Genomic DNA, 17281 nt, shown 5'->3' with positions numbered 1-17281 from the left:
TTTAGATTAAACACTAGCGGTTTAAAAAATTAAATATTTATTTTAAGTATCTTTCACAAACGTGATATAAGCAAGCATTCCAAAATAAAATTCAGACACCTGACTCTTACTTTGTCCACCCATAACAGCAATGATTATACTGTGAAGCACAACCATTTTCATAATATATTACAGTATTATTTATTAAATTATACAATTTCTGGCCATGTCAATTAATCGCTTCATCAAGCATCACAAATCAAAAAGTCACAGTACAATCAATGCCATTAACATGCATAGTCTGTAAAAATAAGCTGCTTGGTTCATAGCTGTATCAGGCTCATCTGATTGCATTTTCTCTTTCCTGTTAATCTTAACTTGTTTTATGCAGTATAGAAGAAATACATATTTTTCAAGGCATATCCAAAACATTCCTAAAAACATGCAGACAGGTCAAGTTCTTTTTATCACCCGAATGGGTAGCCAAAGCACTTTGTGACAAAATACTTGCAAATGTGTGATATTCATTCACTTAGTAAGTAAACGTTTGGCAGTTTAGTAGACTACAATTGGTCAAGAAAGTTATTGGAGTTCACAATTGTTATATAATCATCAAACAGTCCTCAAAATGCCTGAGGAAGTAAAGTTTAAAACTTGTTATTTTTATACCCTCCATGTACATTTCTTTACCACCAGGACACTGCTGAAGTGGGCCATCTACTTCCTGTAGCTACCAACACTGAATTTTCTATGTAATTTAAAGCTAGGTTTTTAGTGCAGAGCCTCAACATTTTTGAAGGTAAACATGTTATGCCACCTATATACAGAAGAACAAGTATAAGATTAAAAAATATGTAAGATAGATCCAGTGCCTGGCAGATAAAGGCAAAAGAGGCCTGAAGGTTATGTGAGGAGTTTGGCAACCTGCACCTTCACTTCCTCATCCGGGTGGGAGAGCAGTAAGGGCAGCTTGTGGTGGAGCTGAGAGGAGCCGTCCATCAAAACGCAATATAAAGAGTCCTGTTTCCTCCTCAGAGCTTCGGCTACCTGCATGGAGGGTCTCCACGCCCGTAAATTCCCCACGAAAACCAGAAGGCGCAGAAGAACAGAAGTGCTCGTGCAGCTGTCAAACAATAAAATCAAGGATGCTGGTGCCTGTTAACAATAATTGAGACATTGTGAGTGTAACAGTACATAAGTGTGTCCCAAAAGTGAATATGTAAATTAATGTTATTATATTTGTGTAAATGCAATGAATGAACATCAGAAGACAAAAATAGTTGCATGAGAGACTTGTATACATACCTGGGCTTGTACAATATCATCCATCAAATCTGGATTGGAAGAAAGGTTTACTAGAACCTTCAGGACCTGAATCTACAGGAAATAATGAAAACTTTCATGTCAATACATCTAAAATATCTTATAATTCAGAGACATTTTACCACAAACTCACCTGTAGGACTTCATTGCTCACTACAAGTAGTGAGAGGAGGAGGGTGATGGAGGTCTTCATCAGATGCTGATGATTATCCGTGACTGATAGATTAGTGAGTAACCTCAGTGCTGCCAGCTGAAGGTCAGAGTTCACTGGTGACATCTCAATCAATTGCATCACTGAAGGGATGTATATCTGATCAACAACAGAGATGTTTAACTGTAGTATCTACAGTATGGGACACTCGAAAAGCATGTGTGTGGAAAAAAAATCAGTACCTTTAGCTGTTCTTGGTTACAGATATTCATGCTCAAGTTGTTCAAAGCATTCAGCGTCTGTACCCTAATGTCAGGTGATGGATCCGAGAGGAAGTTCGCTATAATGTGAAGACCTCCAAACTCTCGCAGAAGATCCTTATTAATAAATGATATCAATATGATGCATTAACTGTACAAGCACCATTAACAGCAAATGAGATTTTACTATTCTACAAGGCAATACACTTTTACAGATCATTAAACTGAGTGTGATCTGTACTTTAAAAGCCAAAAAAATGATTGGATAACCTGGTTTACTGTAAAAGCAGCAGCATTTCCTAATGTTATAAGAACTTTTCTCCTCTCTTCTGTGTTTGGACTGCTCTGAAGCAGGGACAGGAGCATACTAAGATGTCTCGGTTCCAGACTGGCAGCAGATCTTGAGTGAACATCACCTTATGAGAGCGAAAAACACAACATAAATGGAATTGTGTTTTAGAAACATTTGTTTTTTATGTCTTTTTTATCTGCAACCAAAATGAAGGTGACAATGTAAAAAATAAACATATGCATATCTAACATTGGCACCTATTTGACTTCTCATAAGCTATCAAGCAAACGTCACTTACATGATTCGGTATCTGCAGATGGATCCAAATTCTTACTGACAACTTTAAATGCAGACACTTTGGACATCAAACTCCCAGGCTGTACAGCAACACTTTTACCAGACTTTTTTCTGTTTACTCCACCATCTTCTACACGAGCAAAGACTAGTTTATAAATACCATATGACGCTCCAGCGCCTGCTACAATCCCCAACAGAGCCTTTATGCTGCCGAACCGGGCAATGACATTGTCATCTCCCATTCTGCCGTTTAGATTTCATACATACATGTTAAAACAGACCAACTACGACATAACCTATAAAGATTCACAATTCACACAGTTATCCAATCTCCTCCTCATGTCCGGTAACTGTTTTTATGTGTATGTTGGCGCCTATTGCATCAGTGGCCGACCAACACGTTTCACGGAGTTGTGTCACGCGCATTGTCCAACAAGGATCTGAACATGTATTATCATTTCTTGTATTAAATAAATAATAATAATAATAATAATAATAGATTTGTTTTCGTAAATATATGTTTATTGCGCTTTTTAATATTGCTGCTTTGTATTATATTTCAAATATAAATGTTTTATCAACTGAGTGTGTGTAGTCAATGCAACCTTGTAGTTTAAGTAATTAATATCTCCACACTTAAATGAATGTATATTATTTTCAAAAAATATATGCTTAATATTTAAGAATGTATTTTACTTTTGTAGTTCAGGACTTTTTTAGTTCAGGATCAGGATGTATTTGCAACTTCCCTGGGATTTTTTTTACTGACCAACTGTAAGATTTGACTTTGGTTACCAAGCAACGTGACATACTGTATTGACTGTAAATATTGACTGAAGCTATAGGTACCACAGATTTATGTCGCAGTCACCTCGCAAATCATTAAACTATCGTCGTACATCAAAGCCTCTTTACGATGACATTTGTACAAGATGCCGTTTTTAGAGACTACATTATTAAACATTCACTTCCTCAGATTTACAAGGTGATTTATATATAAACGATCTAATTGATTAACTAATTAATAATTAGTTATTCTGCTACTACTAATAGGAAGTAATGTACTTTTTTTAAAAACATGTTTATTTTGTAGTAGGCTATAACATCCTGTAACTATATCATAATAAAAGTTCAGCTAATCTAAATAAAACAGATCGATTAAATAATAATAATATCGTAACCAAGCAAAAATAAATATATAAAAACATATAGTTTATTAATATTCGGTTTGAAATGAATGCTTGTTAATTGTTAATTTAAAGAGTATAAATTTAGTGTAATGATCCCCCCCCCCCCCATTCATCCACCAGGCTTTACTTGCTGGTTTATGTGTCTCATGTCCTGAAGATCCTTTGCACTTTATAGAAGAGAAAATTCTGGCAATTCTGAAGAATCAAGATTTTGAGATATACTGGTATGTGAGTTTACATTTAATTTTAGGTAAACCATGTGCTTGTGTGTAGGCTAAACCATGTTTGGAAGCTTTAAAGGGATAGTTCAACAAAAAATAAAAACAGTACTCCCCCTCAAGTTGTTACAAACCTGTATAAATTACTTACACAAAATGACACAAAGGGAGACATTTTGAAGAATGCTTGTAAGTAACTAGGGTGACCATACGTGCCATTCTTTCCAGACGCGTCTTGGCCAGGATTTCAATGCGTCTTCCGGAACTTGTATTTGTCGACCGCATACAATATCAAAGTTTTCCTATTTCAGAATAGCAACCATTACATTTTAAGGTAAGAATGAAACTAAGATTAATGACTGTTTTTTTAAACTAAAATGTGAGAACCTTGATGACAAATACAACTTCTGGAAGACACACCCGAAATCCTGGCCAGGACGCGCCCGGGAAGAATGGCACCTATGGTCACCCTATAAATCTGAGGCACCATCGACTTCTATAGTAGGAAAAAATAATAATATAAAAATGAATGGTGCCCCAGATCTGTTCGGTTGATAACATTTTTTTAAATATTTAATTGTGTTCAGCAGAACAAAGAAATGTATACAGGTTTGGAACAACTTGAGGGTGAGAAATGATGACAGAATTTTCATTTTGGAGTGAACTGTCCCTCAAAACAGAGTCATATTTGTACTGAATTGTTTCTGTATTTTTTAGGGATGAATTTATTGACAAAGACAAACAAATCTCCTCATTGGCAGGAGGTCTTGTATATGATCTTTTTGGAAATCCAGAAGACAGTCTGGTAAACTTGCTTAAAATTCCCAATCCTAAAAATTGGCTTTAAGTAAAAATATTAATTTCAGTTCTGTGGAAGTCTATGTGTTTAAAGTCTGTGTATTTCTCTTACAGTGTATATCGCATTTGTTGGAGAAAGCTTACTCCTGTTACCAAAAAAATCTGACTAAAATGTGTTTCATGTGAGTGTATAACACTATTGGATGTAATAACTTCACAACATACAGTATGGTACTATCAAAGAAAACTGGTCCTGTGTTGTAACTGTAATGGACCTATTTCATGTTAAAGGGGATGGAAGAGGTATATTTTGAAGAGGAAGGCAGAGGCTGTCAGGATCCAGGAGAGGATGGAGGAGGCTGAGAGATATCACACACAGAGAGGGATAAGAGTGGCTTTCATCAAGTGGACTGTGTGGGTTCGATTGCACAAACAGAATCAGAATGGTACTCAACTATTGTTTTATTTACAGCATGTATTACACTGAATTCAACTAGGGATATTTTGGGATAACAAGCTTTATTAAAGGGCACCTATTATGCAAAATTCACTTTTACAACGTGTTTGGACATAAATGTGTGTTGGCAACCAACAATGACAAAAATCCATCCTCTACTTCTTTTTTAGTCCCCATTAAACCAAAGCAGTCTCATTAGCTGTTTTGATTCTCTTTTTCATGTGACATCACAAAAACAAAGCCCAGCCCAGGGCCACTGACTGACTGGTTAATTTTACCCAAAAGCATTTCTAAATGTGTTTGTTAGCACATTGTAGCGCTAATGTGGCTTAAGATACGATTGTCTCAGGCTGTATTCACAGGAATCTATTTGAACTAAAAGCGCTCACTGTCTGTTGGTTAAGGGAATGAGGAGCTATAGCTCATTTGCATTTAAAGGTACACACACAAAAACAGAACTTTTTTTGCTCCCACTCAAATAAGGGCGTTTTGGACATGCTATAACAAATGATATGTGGGGTATTTTGAGCTGAAACTTAAAAGACACATTCTAGGCACACCTGAGACTTATATTACATCTTGTAAAAATGGGCATAATATGTGCCCTTTAAATTCAGTTTAACACCATCCATCTAGTTCGAAGTCATCATCTATTTTAACCAGATGCCGTGCAGAAACTACAGAAAGTCCAGAAGTTTGTTTACTGCAGAAACATCATCATGGCTTGGCGTCACACCGTTCAAGATGCAACAAAATTAAGGGAGTATTTTAAGGTACTTTTGAAATAAAGGTGTTAAAAAAATCAACCAAAAACAGATCAAATATTTAGGTTGTGTTTGTGAATATGCATGTCTGTTTAGAAACTAGAGAGAGATATTCAAGAAAGTCAGAGCTCAGAGACACCACAAGGTGATGGACAGGACAGACTATCACTGCTGCCTAGCAAGCTCTCTCTTAAGGTAACAATAAACTTCTTTGATATTACTATTCAATCATTAATATGATAGAGATGTGGGTGTGGGCACCTTTCACTTGATTTACAAAAGCAGAACAGCTTATAAAGACATAGCAAATGCTTTGTTTTCTAAGGTCAGTAATACATGGTTGTTTGGCACAGATCTTTCAAAGTTTAGGTGTGGGTGACCTCCTTAAATGTGCTCAAGTGTGTCGTTCTTGGAAAGCGATCACTCAGATCAGTTCACTGTGGACTGAGGTCAGTGCATCTCTTTAAAAGTTAGCTTTAAAGTCGCCAGTGTGACCTTAAAAATGTGTTTGCCATCACAGATAAACTTCTCACCTGAGAGCTGCTGGATCACAGATAAGACTGTGCTGAAATTACTGAATGGACATCGTTTCTACGTGACCTCATTGAACTTGTGTGGATGCAGATTGTTGCAGGGGTCAAGTCTGAGTTGCATCTGTACTTTGTTGTTTTGTCATCAGAATTAAAAATCACATGCATTTGATGTTTAATCATGAGGTGATTGTTTTGCATGTTTTCTGTTTTCCAAAGGCCAATGCAAAAATCTGCAAGATCTTAATCTCAGCGAATGTCCAAATGTTAATGTAAGTGGAGCACAAAAATGCTAAATAAATGTTGGGTTATTTTGTTGGGTCAGATATAACAACATTTTCTGGGTTAATTTAAAGGTGCAATGTGTAACTTTTAGAAGGATCTCTAGATAGGAATGCAATATAATATACATCAGTATATTATCAAAGATGTATAAAGACCTTACATAATGAACTGTATTGTTTTTATTAGCTTAGAATGAGACTTTTTATCTACATACACGTGGGTCTCCTTACAAGGAAGTTGCTGTCATGTTTCTACAGTAGCCCTAAACGGACAAACTTTTCTATAGAGTGTGTTTTGTCACTACGTTTTTCGGACAATGACATGTTTGTCCTGTGCCAGCTACCGTAGCTTCTCATTGCGTTTTGAAATTGAGGTTGGTTGCAATTCACAATCTCACCACTAGATGCCACTAAAAACCCCTTTAAAGGTGCAATGTGTAAAATTTAGGAGGATTTATTGCCAAAAACGGAATATAATATACATAACTATGTTTTCTTTGTGTAAAGACCTTAGATCATAATATGTGACCCGTCACGGAAACCAGTGACACAAGTCGGCATACATTTTGCGGTTGAATCGGCTTGTTTTTCCGGAGATTCTAGCGTGCAGCGGGGGGGCATCATTGTCTGTGTGTATTTACATACTGGATAAGCGGCTTTTGTTTTTGCCCCCGCCCCCAAAGGGAACAGCGTGGTTACTTAATAGGGATAGTTCGCCCAAAAATGAAAATAATGTCATCAATGACTTACCCTTATGTCGTTCTAAACTTGGAAGACCTCCGTTTATCTTCGGAACACAGTTTAAAATGTTTTAACGTTAGATTTAATCCGAGAGCTTTTCTGTTGTGAACCGTGTGAAGTCACGTGACTGTAGTGACGCGGCTGACCTGTTCCTCAGACATGTCTGCTAAGTATTTTACTTACAGCGTGCGTCTCCCCAGACGCAAACGAAGCTCGGGCGCACACAAAAAAGAAAAAAAAAAACAGATAACAGTCAGCCACGTCATACGTCAGCCGCGTCACTGGCTTGTTCGACTTTATGCGGCGCCACAGTCGGATGACGTTAAAGTACCGCGAGAGCTATTCAAGAAATCTTACGAAGTAGTTTAATTTCGACTCGGTACTTTGACGTCATCTATCTGTCAGTTCTTGCAGCGCAGCATGAAGTCAAACACACACAAAAAAGTCACACAGAGATCGTTGAATTCTTTATTTAATTGGCTACATGTTATGTCTATCAATATTTTCCATGAAGTCATTGGCTGATGGAGGAACAAGAGAGTGATTGGATACATCCCTAAAGGACGTCACGTTTTCAATGGCGCTGTTTGGAATATCTATCATACTACTTTTAAATACTTTGAAGGCAGGTACATGTGTTTACCGGAACGTAAAGTGTAGTCTCATATACAGTGTTATACCAGACGTTCATGCGAATTCTGATGTAAACAATAGACTATATATCTATATTTCACGGATTATATGCATTTGTGGACAAAAATGGTCATTTGATGATTTACACATCTGAAACAGACTGGATTCGACTTGTGTCCCTACTTTCCGTGACTGGTCACATATGTCTTTATTACCTTAGAACAGGGGTGGGCAACTCCTGGTCCTGAGGGCCGGTGTCCCTGCACAGTTTAGCTCCAACCCTAATCAAACACAGCTGAAAAATCTAATTGAAGTCTTCAGGTCTGTTTGGAAATGACATTCAGGTGTGTTTGATTAAGGTTGAAGCTAAACTCTGCAGGACTGTGGCCCTCGATGCCCACCCCTGCCTTAGAATGAGCCGTTTTTACCTACATATACCGCGGGTCCCCTTGCATGGAAGTCGCTGTCATGTTCCTACAGTAGCCCTAAATGGACAAACTGCTTTATAGAGTGTGTTGTGTCACTACGTGGTCTCAGTCGATGGCTTGTTTGTCCTGTGGCGGCTACCGTAGCTTTGGTTGCAATTCACAGTCTCACCACTAGATGCCGCTAAAAAATCCTGATTGCACCTTTAACCCAATGGCTGGGTTCATCCTTATTTCACTCAATGCTGGTTTAAAAAAAACAGCATTTAATTGTTAATTTGTTTTATTTGATATAGGATGAAATTATGAAGAAGATATTAGAGGGATGTCCTTCTCTTCTCCATGTTAATTTGGCTTGTACATCTATTACCAATGCTACTATCAAAGTCCTTTCGAGGTACAAACAATGGTGCATTCATATTATTTTTATTTTTACATTAACTTGGTCATTCTAAGTAATGTATACTTTGTACTGTACACACACACACACACACACACACACACACACACACACACACACACACACACACATTGTGATTATTACATTATATGACTTGTTTTTGACAGGTGCTGTTTGACTCTACGCTCTCTGAATCTTTCATACTGCACAAACTTCTCAGATGAAGGTCTACAGTATCTGATCACAGCGAAAGGCTGCCATAGACTCACTCAACTAGATCTCTCCGGCTGTTCTCAGGTTTGTGGATATAGGATATGATTAGATAATTGATGCTGAATGTAATATATGTCCAAGAGCCAGTTAAAGGAAACGTAAATGTATTTTTCCGTACGGTCTACAATACAGATAACAGTGGATGGATTTAGACACGTTGCGGATGCTTGTGGCTCACTTCAGCAGATTGGGCTAAATGACCTTCCCAACCTGACTGATGTCTGTGTGCAGGTACTACATGGACAGATAATGTGCAGAAAACAGTGCCAAACTAGATTTACACTGTCAGGCAAAAAACGCCAAAAAATCTTCCCTGTCACTGGGGCTGTACTTAAAGAGTGCATATCTGTACCTAACTGGTACATAATAGGACCTTTTTAAATGGTACTGCCTCTGTGACACCTTGGGACCACTTTTGACCATTTTTATGATTTTTTGTTACAAGGCATTGGTGTCTAAATGTCATAGGCTGACTGTGATTTCCGTATTGGACTCGCCGTATCTCTCTGATGTGGCATTCAAAGCGATTGCAGAGGTGATCAGTCTCACTAAGTTCCATATAGAAGGTTTGTATACTTTAACACACATAATAATACAAATGTAATAAACAAGTGTAATGAAATAGAATAGGAATTTTGTAGAAAGTAATGCTTAAAATATATTTCTTTTTAAAATATATTGCAAAATATATATTTCATAATATTCGTGAAAAATACATTTTTGTAAATATATTTCAGCACAAAATATATTTTTAGGCATTTTTTTGTATATTTTGAAATATATTAAAAATATTTTTGTATATTTAGTTTTAACCTTCATATATGAGAATTAATTTCAAAATAAATATTTTCAGGGGCAACAAATACATATCTAATTTTACTACCCATACAGCAAAAATATATTTTTTCCTGGCCAAAATATATAAGTTTGTATAAAATGTATATATGTATAAAATAATAAGTATATTTTTTCATTTGAAAATATATTTAATTTGAACCTTTTCAAACCTGTTAATTTTATAGGTTTTTTAATGTTTTTTACTTTAAAATATATATATTTTTTAAATATATTTCAAAATATACAAAAAATTGCCAAAAATATATTGGTGAAAAATAAATTTTTGTAAATATATTTCAGCATAAAATATATTTTTAGGCATTTTTTGTATATTTTGAAATATATTTAAAAATATATTTGTCGTCGTATGGGGTTGTGTTCTGCATTTGAATGTTTTGAGGTTTAAAGGGAACATACATTTTAATGTTTTGTTTTTTTTGCTGTTTTTTATATATATATATATTTCAAAATAAACAAAAAATTGCCAAAAATATATTGGTGAAAAATACATTTTTGTAAATATATTTCAGCATAAACTATATTTTTAGGCATTTTTGTATATTTCGAAATATATTTAAAAATATATTTGTTGTCGTATGGGGTTGTGTTCTGCATTTGAGTGTTTTGAGGTTTAAAGGGAACACATTTTTCACAACTTTTTTAAAATGTCAAATAAATCTGTCCCCAGAGTACATATGTGAAGTTTTAGCTCAAAATATCATATAGATGATTTATTATAGTATGTTAAAATTGCCACTTTGTAGGTGTGAGCAAAAATGTGCCGTTTTGGGTGTGTTTTATTGCAAATGAGCTGGGGTGCACCCCAGATCTCTGCACTAAATGGTAGTGATGTGGTTTGATAGTGCTGATTAAGGCGCTGTATTATTATAATAAGATCCCCTTCTGACATCACAAGGGAGCCAAATTTCAATTATCTATTTTGTCACATGCTTGCAGTAAATGGTTTACCAAAACTAAGTTACAGATATTTTACACATTTTCTAGGTGGATAGAAGCACTGGGGACCCAATTATAGCAAAAGTCAGATTTTCATGATATGTCCCCTTTAAGGTAATAACCGAATAGCGGACAGCAGCTGGAAGGCCCTGTGTCGCAGTTCTCCAAAACTCAGCGAGGTTCACCTGTCCGACTGCCCTCGAGTGTCTGATGTCAGCCTGAAGTATTTAGGAAGTCTGACAAAGCTACGCATCTTAAACATCTCAGGCTGTATCAAGTAAGAAAAGAAACATACAGATATATAATTGTGGATTAGTGGATCAAGTAGGTTTTCAGTGATCAATTCCAAAACCTTAAATATTTGTTTCCAATTTTAACATGCACTTTCATCCTACTGTATGTAGAGATTTACGTAGTGTCCTTTTGCCTGATTTAGGGTGACAGATGCAGGAATCCGTTACATTACGGATGGACCATGTGCCATTGAACTGCAAGAGCTTGATCTTTCCAATTGTCCAAAAGTTACCGACTTGTCCCTCAGGAGAATATCTCAGAGGTACAAACCTTACACCTAAACATTCAATCTTTCACATTGTTTCTTACATAAATGAACATTCATTTCCAGATGTAGGAGTCTGACTCATCTAAGCGTATGTTTCTGTGAGAACTTGACCGATAACGGGTTTGAGTTCTTGGGCAAATGTGCTTCTCTTATTGCTCTGGATATCACAGGCTGCAAAATCCATGACCAGGTATCTCTCTACTTTGTGATTTCCGTCTATATATTTTCTAACTTCAGTCAATACTGTTATTGTATGAAAAATGTGACCTTCACAGGGACTAGAAGCCTTGGGATCTAACCCCAGTCTGAGAAAACTAACTGCAGCCGAGTGCGGTTTCATAACAGATAACGGAATAAAGGTTTGGTCTCCAAATCGAAATATTTACTCTTGTTTTGAAAATGTTCATCTGACATGTTTTGATCTCGTTGAAGATGTTTTGCAGACAATGCCGACATCTGCAGTTGTTGGATGCGAGTCACTGTGTGTCTCTGTCTGATCGTGCAATGAAAGCTCTTTCCTTTTTCTGCAAAACTATTTCCACTGTCAAAATAGCTGGATGCCCTAAAGTAAGTGACGACCAACACACATCACATTGTGTAGTTATGTTTTTGAAAAAGAATTGACCCATACATTTATATGAGATGAACATCATATATTAATTCAGACTACACTTTGCAGATGACGGATACAGCAGTGAAGTATCTTACAAGGGCGGGTCACTTCCTCAGAGAACTGGACGTGAGTGGCTGTTGTCTCCTGACTGACCACACCCCTTCCTTTCTACTGTGCAGCTGTCCACACCTGCAGTCAGTCAGCATGCTCTACTGCAAGAACATCTCAAAGTAACTACTGATGCCTCATTTAGTCTGAGAAATAAAAAATAGTGATGTCAATATATTGCACATTTTTCTCGTCTTTAATCTAAATTATATTTTTGTATATCTTTCTCTCAGGCAGGCCGCTTTAAAGTTACAGCGCCGTGTCCAACAGTGGAAATACAGTGATTATGGCGCCCCCTATTGTCTGGAATAATAACTACACCTCAGTGTTTCACTAAAAATGACATTACCAAAACTATTATATATGTAATTTGCTTTTTTGGAGGTATTTTATCACTTGTTGTGGCACTTTTAAACTTGAATCTTCACGTTACAAAATACTGAATGTAAGCAGTGTGCAAACGTGTTATAGTTTCTCATTCCTTAAATTTGTAAAACATTTAGGGTTGGTTTCCCGGACAGGGATTAGCTTACACCAGGACTAGGCCTTAGTCTAATTAGGAAATATAACTAGTTTGAACAAACATACCTTACTAAAAACATTACTTGTGTGCATATTGAGGCAAAACAAAGGGCACTGGTGTATTTTAAGATATGTCAGTGCAAGTGGTTTTCAGTTTGGACAGCTCATACATTTTTTTTATTTAGGACTAGTCTAATCTCAGGTTTAGATTAATCCAGGACTAGGCCTTAGTTATATAAGGACATTTAAGTCGTTTTTACAAAAAATATTACTGGTGTGCCTCTTTTTTTTATCACAAACCAATGGCACTTATGTGTGTTATATCAGTGCTTTTTCAGTTAAGACAACTTAAACATTCATTTTAGTCTTGGACTAGACTTAAACTCTGTCTGAGAAACCACCCCTTTAGTGTGTTTATTATACCAGGGGTTCCAAAACTTTAATTTCGTAACCTACTTAAAAAGGTATAATCTATCCCAGGACACACAACATATTTTTAAATAGAATTTTGATGAAACGCACATTTTATTCTCTTTTATTTATTTTAATATAATTTTCCTTGTCATTTTATTGATTAAATGTAAGTTTATAATACTTAATATATTTTATAATACCCTATGGTTATTCAGGGTTCGCGCACCTTAGTTAACTTCATATTCAAGGACCTTTCAAGGACTTTTCAGGTCCAATACCCTCAAATTCAAGGAGTAAATGTGGGGACACATTTCAAGTGAAAGCAAGGTTACATCGTGTTACCTTTTAAGATACATTGTTACAGTTACCTTTCGAGGGAACTCGCGCTGCGTCACTGCGGTGACACTTTGGGGACGCTTCCAGGGGTAATTGGGTCTGAATGTGTATATCAAATTCAACCAATGGTGAGGCTTACACTGAAAAAACGAACTTTTTGGTGTAGTAATATTTATTAGATTAACTCTCATAATTTCTACATAACAATATTAACATTTATTGAGAACTAGATTTTCCTAAGTAAAATGATGATAAATACAAAATTAATTCATGTAAAAAATGAACTGTGTGGGAATAGTAAGTCTTATTAGATATTTTCTTGTATTATTTAAGTAAAATTTACTTACATTTATTTGCACATGTTGTAAGGAATACCCACAATTCTTTGCGCCTGAAAATTTTTATTTTTTAAGCTTTATCACAGAATAAGAACTGATAAGAACTTTAACTACTTAAATATTTGTTAGCAAAATGTCATAAAGGTTTAAGCTCTTATATTATTGATGATGTTTTGTTGTAAATAATAATTTTGTGAAGTCACCGTTCAGGTGATCAGTGTTTCTTTACATGAACCCTGTTCAGAACAGTGTATTGTAATTCTCTCCACAGTGCTGATAATGCATGTCAGAAACACAGTTTGTGTGCGTTTCTGTTCCGAATCAAGTTTATTCAATGACTGACTTGTTGTCAGTCATGAATTGTGTGTTATAATGCCATTTATAACACTTAAAAGAACTATGTCCATATTAATATGTTAAACAAAATAACAAACAGAAAATACGATTTATTTAATATTATTAGGACAGCAATGCTTCAATTTAAAAAAAACCTAATAGACTTTACCTAAACGATTAAAATAAATCTAACTTCTAAATAAAATAATTAAGTAACATTTAATTAATTATTTAACATATGTTTTATCATGCAATTTTAAGTAAATTTTATTTGATTTTAGTAGGTAAGTTTTACTTAAAAAAAGTTCGTGCAAATTGTTACGAGGATTTTTTAAAGTAAATTTTACAAGTGGTTTTTTTCAGTGTAACGTCAAAGACAGGGTTACGCGGGAGCCAGGAAGTATATCGCTATCTGAAATATTGCCAAAGACGACGTTACCGGGACGCAGGAAGTATGGCAAGGGAGACGCAGCGTCTCGTTCCCTTCTCATGGAACAACAGTTACATACGTAACGCGAGACGTTTTCATGTGTTTTTTAACACAGCGAACAGTTTAGCACGTGTGCTTAAAAAGTCTAGAATTTTTATGATATTATCCTACACTACACAGGGAACAATATGGATTTTTCCCCCAGAAAACTTCTTAAAATAAAATAGATTCAAGCACTTTCAATAACCTGTATCTATGTATGTATATTTAAAAAACTTCCCAGGGCCTTGATCCCCCCCCCCATATTCACAAACTTTTGAGGACCCATGGGAACCGTTTATTATATCAAAATACTTGTCAGTGATTATCATTAGTTGGAAGTAACTGTTTTAGTGTCATTCACTGCGACCTTGCGCGACCAAATTCTTTTCCAGACATTGAAAATCAGGGAATTTTATATTTTTTTGTCAAAGTCATGGAATATCAGGGATTTTTGTTTGTTGCTTTAAATTTTTGTTTTCTATTTATCAAAATGTAACCTGCTTGTTAACTTGTGATGTAAAAAATATAATTTTGGGGTCCAAGCCTCCTCTGACTACAATTTAACCAGCTGTTTATTGCCACTGTTTCTTCATTTCATGCATTTAAGCTTCATTTTTATAAACTCACAGTGTATACTACATTATCCAGGCTCTCTGCATCCTGGACATAGTTCATAAAAATTCTGCTTTTTAGTCAGTGAAAAGTCTGGGAATTTGACTTTGAGTTGGGAACCCTGCCAACCCATCCCACTTAAATTGTGAACCACATCTGGATCCCAACCTACAGTTTGAAAAACCCTGTATTATACCAGGCTTGGGTCATAATTATAAATATACATAACTGTTGTATTAAATCACTGAATCCCAACTAGGGGAATGTGTTTCATTATTGTAAAAACGACCCCTTTGATCATATTAAATGCTAAATTATATTATACAGGAACGCATCTTCGGTTTGATGCTGTGGAGGTACATGACACAAATAGGTGTTTAAGTATTTTCAACAAAACCTTGCAAAGAACAAATCTGAAATAAATAAAACACAAGTATCTTATATTTTTTTCATTATAAATAAAGAGTCCTTTGTATTCTGACAAACAAGAAGTAAACCTCAAATGTGTGTTGTATCTGGTGTATAATTTCAATCTGTTTTCTCACACAAATGGACTGTTGTATCTGTTTTTAACAGAGCAAAGTGTGCTATTCTTTGGACATTTTGAAGCATGCTGTCATGGACAGATACAACAGAAGCTGCAGTATAAATCCTCAATTGAGCGAGACAGACAAGTTATCAGTCATCTGCTTAACTTTCAGCTCCTAGTCTGAGGGTCTCAAACCAGCTCTGCGTCCTCAAACTGATGGCACCTTTATCAGCAGTGGCTTTGATCCAACGTTCTTCATACATGTCACCGTTCAAATAAGCTGCACATGTGGAATACAAACAGTCATCATACACTTTTATACACATTTTTGGTGTAAAAATATGATTAAAGTTTGTCTACCGCTAACTTACCAGTGACTGTCATCTTCCCATCAGATGATGTGCGTTCAGTCTCCTGACATGAAATCTCTGAACTAATGTCAATAGAGGTGCCACATAACTCCACTCCTGTCTTTATAGTAGAGGGTACACGTAAACTCAAAGTACCTGCACAAACAACATCCAGATTGTTGGTTAACGATAGACAGACAGGCTGATGTATAGATGGATCGATGCATAGATAGACAGATAGCTCAATGCATAGATAGACGGACGGACGGATGTATAAATGGATCGATGCATAGACAGACAGACAGATTAATGCATAGATAGATAGACAGACGGACAGGAAGATGCATAAACAGATAGATAGATAAACAGACAGACAGATAGATGAATGCATAGATAGATAGATAGATAGATAGATAGATAGAGAGACAAACGGACGGATAGATAGATAGACAGACAAACGGACGGATGCAGATAGAAAGATGAGTGCATAGATAGATAGATAAACAGACAGGTAGACAGACGGATGAATGCATAGATAGACGGACAGACGGATGCATAGATCGAAAGATGGATGGAACGATGGATAGACAGATAGATAAACAGACAGACAGACAGATAGATGAATGCACAGATAGACGGACGGACAGACAGATGCATTGACAGACAGACAAACGGATGAATGCATAGATAGAAAGATGGATGGATAGACAGACAGACGAATGCATAAATAGATAGATAGATAGATGGGCGGACGGATGTATAGATGGATTGATGCAAAGATAGACAGACAGTTAGACAGACGAATGCATCGATAGATAGACAGACAGACAGACAGACAGACGTATAAACAGATGGACTGATGGATAGATAGATAGATAGATAGATAGATAGATAGATAGATAGATAGATAGATAGATAGATAGATAGATGATAGATAGATAGATAGATAGATAGATAGATAGATAGATAGATAGATAGATGGATAGATGGATAGATTAGATAGATAGATAGACAGACAGACAGACAGATAGATAGATAGATAGATAAACTGACGGATAGATAGATAGACAAATGGACGAATGCATAGACAGATAGATGAGTGCATAGATAGATAGATAAACAGACAGGTAGACAGACAGATGAATGCACAGATAGACGGACAGACGGATGTAGAGATGGACTGATGGATAGATAGATAGATAGATAGATAGATAGATAGATAGACAGACAGACAGACAGACAGACAGACAGACAGATAGATAGACGGACGGATGTATAGA

The 17281-nt window shown here is 35.9% G+C and overlaps 3 protein-coding genes across 3 annotated transcripts in view; 1 reads left to right on the top strand and 2 right to left on the bottom strand.

Moving 5' to 3' along the window:
* Positions 1-20: 20 nt before the first annotated feature.
* Positions 21-2696, bottom strand: armc10 (armadillo repeat containing 10). The gene is made up of 6 exons (XM_055193151.2): positions 2304-2696; positions 1984-2129; positions 1696-1830; positions 1436-1612; positions 1285-1356; positions 21-1134 (listed from the first exon to the last, which is right to left on the bottom strand). The coding sequence occupies exons 1-6, from the start codon at positions 2542-2544 to the stop codon at positions 883-885; spliced, it is 1023 nt and encodes a 340-aa protein (XP_055049126.2). The 5' UTR covers positions 2545-2696; the 3' UTR covers positions 21-882.
* Positions 2697-3110: 414 nt separating this feature from the next.
* On the top strand, positions 3111-13208 carry fbxl13 (F-box and leucine-rich repeat protein 13). Its single transcript, XM_055193077.2, has 21 exons — positions 3111-3287; positions 3613-3716; positions 4428-4515; positions 4623-4690; positions 4800-4954; positions 5629-5738; positions 5826-5924; positions 6083-6178; positions 6250-6385; positions 6479-6531; positions 8639-8739; positions 8910-9039; positions 9148-9246; positions 9461-9581; positions 10924-11086; positions 11246-11365; positions 11435-11561; positions 11647-11730; positions 11804-11938; positions 12051-12214; positions 12326-13208. Exons 1-21 carry the CDS (start codon positions 3219-3221, stop codon positions 12402-12404), a joined length of 2301 nt encoding a protein of 766 aa, XP_055049052.2. The 5' UTR covers positions 3111-3218; the 3' UTR covers positions 12405-13208.
* A 2333-nt stretch (positions 13209-15541) lies between these two features.
* fam185a (family with sequence similarity 185 member A) overlaps positions 15542-17281 on the bottom strand; it is a 4594-nt gene continuing 2854 nt past the window's right edge. The window contains exons 7-8 of the mRNA XM_055193078.2: positions 16023-16157; positions 15542-15931 (exon numbers count right to left, since the gene is read on the bottom strand). Coding sequence (XP_055049053.2) covers positions 15813-15931; positions 16023-16157 — 254 coding nt within the window. The 3' untranslated portion in view covers positions 15542-15812. The remainder of the gene's footprint in view (positions 15932-16022; positions 16158-17281) is intronic.

The sequence above is a fragment of the Misgurnus anguillicaudatus genome, chromosome 6, assembly GCF_027580225.2.
Source record: "Misgurnus anguillicaudatus chromosome 6, ASM2758022v2, whole genome shotgun sequence".
NCBI classification, from domain to species: domain Eukaryota; kingdom Metazoa; phylum Chordata; class Actinopteri; order Cypriniformes; family Cobitidae; genus Misgurnus; species Misgurnus anguillicaudatus.
This window is presented reverse-complemented; position numbering and strand designations above follow the sequence as displayed.

Bases quoted from the DNA above. Each gene is read 5' to 3' on its own strand.
- armc10 (XM_055193151.2), bottom strand. From the start codon at position 2,544: ATGGGAGATGACAATGTCATTGCCCGGTTCGGCAGCATAAAGGCTCTG. The intron at 1,357-1,435 runs GTGAGTTTGTGG...TATTTCCTGTAG, and splicing joins TGAGCAATGAAGTCCTACAG to ATTCAGGTCCTGAAGGTTCT. The intron at 1,135-1,284 runs GTATGTATACAA...TATTGTTAACAG, and splicing joins ATGATATTGTACAAGCCCAG to GCACCAGCATCCTTGATTTT.
- fbxl13 (XM_055193077.2), top strand. From the start codon at position 3,219: ATGACATTTGTACAAGATGCCGTTTTTAGAGACTACATTATTAAACAT. The intron at 6,179-6,249 runs GTCAGTGCATCT...TTGCCATCACAG, and splicing joins TCAGTTCACTGTGGACTGAG to ATAAACTTCTCACCTGAGAG. The intron at 11,087-11,245 runs GTAAGAAAAGAA...TGCCTGATTTAG, and splicing joins AACATCTCAGGCTGTATCAA to GGTGACAGATGCAGGAATCC.